At 45.0% G+C, this 6,683-nt stretch overlaps 1 protein-coding gene across 1 annotated transcript; it reads left to right on the top strand.

Moving 5' to 3' along the window:
* Window positions 1-6,118: 6,118 nt before the first annotated feature.
* LOC137368769 (histone H4-like) lies at window positions 6,119-6,430 on the top strand. The gene has a single exon (XM_068028965.1). It carries the CDS (start codon window positions 6,119-6,121, stop codon window positions 6,428-6,430), a length of 312 nt encoding a protein of 103 aa, XP_067885066.1.
* The last annotated feature ends 253 nt before the right edge of the window (window positions 6,431-6,683 follow it).

The following is a 6,683-nucleotide window of genomic DNA, read 5'->3' as shown; positions in this document are numbered from 1 at the left end:
CTTTCCATCAGGGTTCCATCTTCACTGAGCGGGTGTGACCTGATTACCCCTATAGGTTTTCCCTTTAGTTTCCAGCAGTCAGTGTTTAGATGCTTTATTACAATGCAAGCACACAGGTCTCCGGGTCTCACTCTTACTCACAGCGCCTTCCTTTTTGGCTAGAGGAATGCTTCAATTGAACCTGCCTCCACCACGTTCTCAGGCAACGCAATCCAGACCTTAATCACTCTCTGCGTGAAAAAGTTTTTCCTCATGTCACTTTTGTTTCTCCTACCAAATACTTTAAATCTGTGCCCTCTCATTCTTGATCATTTCATGAGTGGGAACAGTTTCTCTCTATCTACTCTGTCCAGACCCCTCATGATTTTGAATTCCTCTATCAAATCACCTCTTAGCCTTCCCTGCTCCAAGGAAAACAGTCCTAACTTCTCCACTCTCTCTTCATAACTGAAATTCCTCATCCCTGGAACCATTCTCATGAATCTTTTTGATACTCTGACCAATGCCGTCATGTCTTTCCTCAAGTGCGATGCCCAGAATTGGACGCAAGACTCCAGCTGAGGCCGAGCTAGTGTCTTATACAAGTTCAACATAAACTTCCTTACTTTTGTACTCTATGCCCCTATTAATATAGCCCAGGATACAGTATGCTTTATGAACTGCTCTCTCAACCTGTCCTGGCACCTTCAAAGACTTATGCACATATACACTGTTACGACCAGTTGAGAAAGGTGTCTAGGGGTCTTTCTCTGCCTTTACCTGGTCTTATTGTAACAGGGTTTTGTTTTTTAACACACTGGGCTGGATTTTACGTTGGGCAGACAATGCTCCCCTGGTTATTGACACAACCACTAAGTGAAAAAGTTTCTTCCTATCTACCCTATCAATGCCCCTCATAATTTTGTATACCTCAATAAGGTCCCCCCTCAGCCTTCTCTGCTCGAAGGAAAACAACCCCAGCCTATCCAGTCTGTCTTCATAGCTGAAATGCTCCAGCCCAGGCAATATCCTGGTGAATCTCCTCTGTCCGCTCTCCAGTGCAATCACATCCTTCCTATGTTGTGGCGCCCAGAACTATTCACAGTACTCCAGCTGTGACCTAACTAGCATTTTATACGGCTCCATCAGAACCTCCCTGCTCTTATATTCTATGCCTCAGCTAATAAAGGCAAGTATCCCATATGCCTTCCTAACCATCTTATCTACCTGTGCTGCTGCCTTCAGTGATCTATTGTCAAGTACACCAAGGTCCATTTGACCCTCTGTACTTCCTAGGGTCCTACCATCCATTGTATATTCCCTTGCCTTGTTAGTGCTCCCAAAATGCATCACCTCACACTTCTCAGGATTAAATTCCATTTGCCACTGCTCCGCCCATCTTACCAGCCCATCTATATCGTCCTGTAATCTAAGGCTTTCCTCTTCACTATTTACAACACCACCAATTTTCGTGTCATTTGTGAACTTACTGATCATACCTCCTATATTCACATCTAAATCATTAATGTACATTACAAACAGCAAGGGTCCCAGCACCGATCCCTACGGTACACCACTGGTCACAGCCTTCCAATCGCAAAAGCAACCCTCGACCATCACTCTCTGCCTCCTGCCACTAAGCCAATTTTGGATTCAATTTGCCAAATTGCCCTGGATCCCATGGACTCTTACCTTCTTGATCAATCTCCCATGCAGGACTTATCAAAAGCCAGAAGTCCATGTAGACTACATCGACTGCTTTACCCTCATCTACACACCTAGTCACCTCCTCAAAAAATTCAATCAAATTTGTTAGACATGATCTCCCCCTGACAAAGCCATGCTGACTGTCCTTGATTAATCCCTGCCTCTCCAAGTGGAGATTAATCCTGTCCCTCAGAACTTTTTCCAATAGTTTCCTGACCACTGATGTTAGACTCACTGGCCTGTAATTATCTGGTTTATCCCTACTACCCTTCTTGAATAATGGCACCACATTTGCTGTCCTCCTGTCCTCTGGCACTTCTCCTGTGGCCAGAGAGAGTTTGAAAATTTGTGTCAGAGCCCAAACAATTTCCTCCCTTGCCTCACATACCAGCCATACATCTCATCTGGGCCTGGGGATTTATCCATTCTTAAGCCCGCTAAAACCGCAAATACCTCCTCTTTTTCAATGCTAATTTGTTTAAGTATTCAAGCACACACAACCACAAGAAAACCTGTATTGAAATCTTGCTCTTTTTTGATTGGGAACAATTTGGCTTCCCACTTCCAATTTCTCTCATTTGTCTGTGGGTAAATCATGAACACTAGCACCCAAATTTCTGTTACAACCTGGTGAGATAGGTGTCTCGGGGTCCCTCTCAGCTTTCACCTGTTCGCTTTCCAATTTTCAGGCAAAGAAACCAGCACAAACAGGCTTTCTTAGGTTTAAAGAAGAAAAGTTGAAATTTATTAAACTTAAACCTAAACTCTAATACGGTTAACACCTCTGGATACACGATGCGGCCACACTAACACGCACATGCTATACACACATGCAGATTAGAGACAGAAAGAGAAGACATAAAGTGGAAAGGTTTGAGGCAATATCTGAAGAGTTTTTGTTGCGGGTCTTCGAGCTCACTGTAGAGTCCTTGATTGTAGGTCGATATTGCTTTTTGTTGGGGCCCAGTATTCTTCTTAAACCTTGTTCGCTGTAGGATACTTTTTTCTCTTGGGGTTCATGTGTCTTCACTGGATTTTGAGGCTTGTGAGAAAGAGATGGAAGCAGACAGGAGAGAGGTCTTCTCAGTCCAGGAGCAAACAGCTTTCTGCCCAAACTGTTTGTAAAAATTCATAAAAACTCAGGTTGCCCAGCAGGTTAGTCATGTGACTAGCTGGTTTGACCATGTCCGTTTGTGTATTTGGCCATCTTAGCAGTCAACCTGGAATGCAAGCTCCCCCACCTTAAACATCTGGTGATCAAAAGTCCATTGTGGGTTGAATGTGTCAGGGAATGGCTGCTTTGTCCTTCTAAACACTGTCTGTTAATATGCAAATTTCTTTTCCAGCCATGGCTGATCTGTTTAACAAGTCCTTTCTTCACTCCAGTAACAGTTTAAAATCAATGTTCATGACAAAATTAATGTGCCTCATTCTTGGCAGGTGGAGCACTGGCATGACAAAGTGAACAAGGTAAAAGAGACAAAGGAAAATCCTGTCGGAGAGAAGAGCAGAACTTCTTCAAGGTAGGCATTCCTGGAAGAGAAGTGTCAGTGAATTAAGTACTTAAAAAAAAGCAAAGTGCTGCAGATGCTGGAAATCTGAAATACAAACAAAAACTGCTGGAGATGCAAACTGGGCATCCATGAGGCGCTGTGGACAATCAGCAGCAGCAGAATCGTACTCAGCCACAATCTGTAACCTCATGGCCAGCATTTTCCCTGCTCCCCATCAAGCCGGGGGACCAACCCTGCTTCAATGAAGAGTGCAGCAGGGCATGCCAGGAGCAGTACCAGGCATACCTCAACATGAGGTGTCAACCTGGTGAAGCTGCAACACAGGACTACTTGTGTGCCAAACAATGTAAGCAGCATGCGATAGACAGAGCTAAACGATCTCATAACCAGTGGATCAGATCTCAACTCTGCGGTCCTGCCACATCCAGTCGTGAATGGTGGTGCACAATTAAGGAACTAACTGGAAGAGGTGGCTCCACAAACATCCCCATCCTCAATGAAGGAGAGCGCAACACATCAGTGCAAAGATAAGGCAGAAGCATTTGCAACAATCTCAGCTAATGATCCATCTTGGCCTCTTCCTTAAGTTACCAGCATCACAGACGCTAGTCTTCAGCCAATTTGATTCACTCCGCCTGATATCAAGAAACGACTGAAGGCACTGGAAACTGCAAAGGATACGGGCCATGACAACATTCTGGCAATAGCACTGAAGACTTATGCTCCAGAACTAGCCACACACCTAGCCAAGCTGTTCTAGTACAACTACAACACTAGCATCTTACTGGCAATGTGGAATATTCAGTGAAAAGATTCAGCGAGCGGGAAACAGCGAGAGCGGAGCCGGAGCACAAAGAGACCGGGAGACAGAGCGAGAGTTCATTCAGCGAGTCGGCTTACCTTCCGGGAGCAGTCCAGGCACACTGGAGTCAACAGTGACATCACAGGAAAGCTGCAAGGAGATTGGTTAGTGAGTAACAGCTGTCAGGGAATAACTCTAAATAGTTGATTTCGAAACTAAAATAAAGAGAAAGATCTACAGTTCTTTTTAATATAGTAGGCAGTGTTTTTTGGGGGGGAATCAAGGTACCCAGTGTAAATCTAATTTTTGGGTAATTTAAGGGAGTAAAAACAGAGTGAAAAATAAAACAAAGAGTGACATCACAGGAAAACCATAAGTTCATTGGTTGGTAAGTAACTGCTAATTTGAATTACCTATTCTAAGTTGATTTCAAATTAAAGGTGAATAGGAGAAATATTTAACAGATTAAAAACTAGAGACCGGTCGGAAATTTAAAAAAAACAGATTAAAATCTAATTAAGTAAAATAGAGATGTAGGGCCAGGCAATGTGTTGTACCTGCATGATGTGGGAGCTGGTGGACCCCATTGTAGTTTCCAGTGACCATATCTGCAGCAAGTGTTGGTTGCTCGAGGAACTCCTGCTCAGAGTTGATGAGCTGGAGTCTGAGCTTCGGACACTGCGACACATCAGGGAGGGGAAGAGTTACCTGGACGCTGTGTTTCAGGAGACAGTCACACCCCTTAGATTAACTACCTTGAATTCAGCCAGTGGTCAGGGACAGGCGGGTGTGACTATGAGTGAGGCAGGTAGAGAGATTCAGGAGGTAGTGCTGCAGGAGCCTCAGCCATTGGCCTTGTCCAACAGGTTCGAGATTCTTGGTCACTGTGTGGACGAGAGCAGAAACTGTAGAGAGGATGAGCAAACTGACCACAGCACCGTGGTACAGGGAGCCGATCTAGTGGTGGGAGAAAAGAGAAATATAGTCGTAATCGGGGATAGTATAGTTAGGGGCATAGACACTGTTCTCTGTGGCCAGGATCAAGAGTCCCAAAGGCTGTGTTGCCTACCGGGTGCCAGGGTTCAGGATATCTCATCTGGGCTGCAGACGAACTTAGAGTGGGAGGGGAAAGATCCAGTTGTCATGGTCCACGATGGTACCAACGATATAGGTAGAACGAGGATAGAGGTTCTGCTGAGGGAATATGAGCAGCTGGGGGCTAAATTAAAAAGCAGAACCAAAAAGGTAATAATCTCCGGATTACTACCTGAGCCACGAGCAAATTGTCAAAGGGTCAATAAGATTAAAGAGGTAAATACGTGGCTCAAAGATTGGTGTGGGAGAATTGGTTCGAATTCGTGGGACATTGGCACCAGTACTGGGGAAGGAGGGAGCTGTTCCGATGGGACGGGCTCCACCTGAATCATGCTGGGACCAGAGTCCTGGTGAATCGTATAACTAGGGCTGTAGATAGGGCTTTAAACCAAATAGTGGAGGGGAGGGGGGGCTCAATTACATGGAAAAACAGGAAGTTAAAGGAGAAGGTAGGAGTGCAGGTTAGTGGTGAGGCTGATTGTTACCACACTGCAAGAAGTATACTGGTTAAACCGGAAGAGAGAAATAATAAACAGGCGAATAAAGCATCAGTGCTGAGGGACAGGTTAGGGGGTATAGCCCAAATAAGGGTTCTATATACAAATGTACGGAGTGTAAGAAATAAGCTAGATGAACTGCAGGAGCAAATTCAAATGGAAGATTACGATGTGGTGGCCATTGCGGAGACGTGGCTGCAGGATGGTCGGGACAGGGAACTAAATATACCTGGTTATAAAGTTTACAGGAGGGACAGGGAAAATGGCAGAGGGGGTGGAGTAGCCTTACTGATTAGAAATAATATCACTTCATTGGTGAGGGAGGATATAATGAGGGGAAAGCATCCAGTGGAGACCTTATGGGTGGAATTGAGGAACAGAAAAGGATCTAAAACTGTAATGGGTGTTGTGTATAGACCCCCTGGTACCAGTTCTGAGGTGTTAGATTGTATAAATACACAAATTAGGCAAGTGTGTAACAAAGGCAGAGTAGTATCCGGCACTGATCTGAGTGAAGAATCATTATGTCTGGCAGAGGTAAAGGAGGCAAAGGACTGGGTAAAGGTGGAGCAAAGCGGCCCCGCAAAGTGCTTCGTGATAATATCCAAGGTATCACCAAGCCAGCAATCCGCCACCTGGCTTGCCGTGGCGGGGTCAAGCGGATCTCGGGTTTGATCTATGAGGAGACTCATGGGGTGTTGAAGATTTTCCTGGAGAATGTGATCAGGGATGCGGTCACCTACACTGAGCACGCCAAGCGCAAGACGGTCACTGCCATGGATGTGGTGTACGCTCTGAAACGGCAGGGCTGCACTCTCTACGGATTCAGCGGTTGAACAACTCGACCCTTTCCATCAAACACACAAAGGCAGAGTAGTATTAATGGGGGATTTTAACTTACACATAGATTAGGAGAGGCAGACTAGCACCTGTCAGAAAGGTAGTGAATTTCTGGAATGTGTCCGGGATAGTTTCCTACAGCAATATGTCCTACATGTAACAAGGGGACAGGTAATATTAGATTTAGTTATGAGTAATGAGCCAAATTTACTTAGTAGCCTAACTGTGCGTGAACATTTATCAAATAGT

This window comes from Heterodontus francisci, chromosome 4 (genome assembly GCF_036365525.1).
Source record: "Heterodontus francisci isolate sHetFra1 chromosome 4, sHetFra1.hap1, whole genome shotgun sequence".
In the NCBI taxonomy this organism is placed as follows: Eukaryota; Metazoa; Chordata; class Chondrichthyes; order Heterodontiformes; family Heterodontidae; genus Heterodontus; species Heterodontus francisci.
Note: the sequence above shows the minus strand (reverse complement) of the source record. Positions and strands in the feature narration are given on the sequence as shown.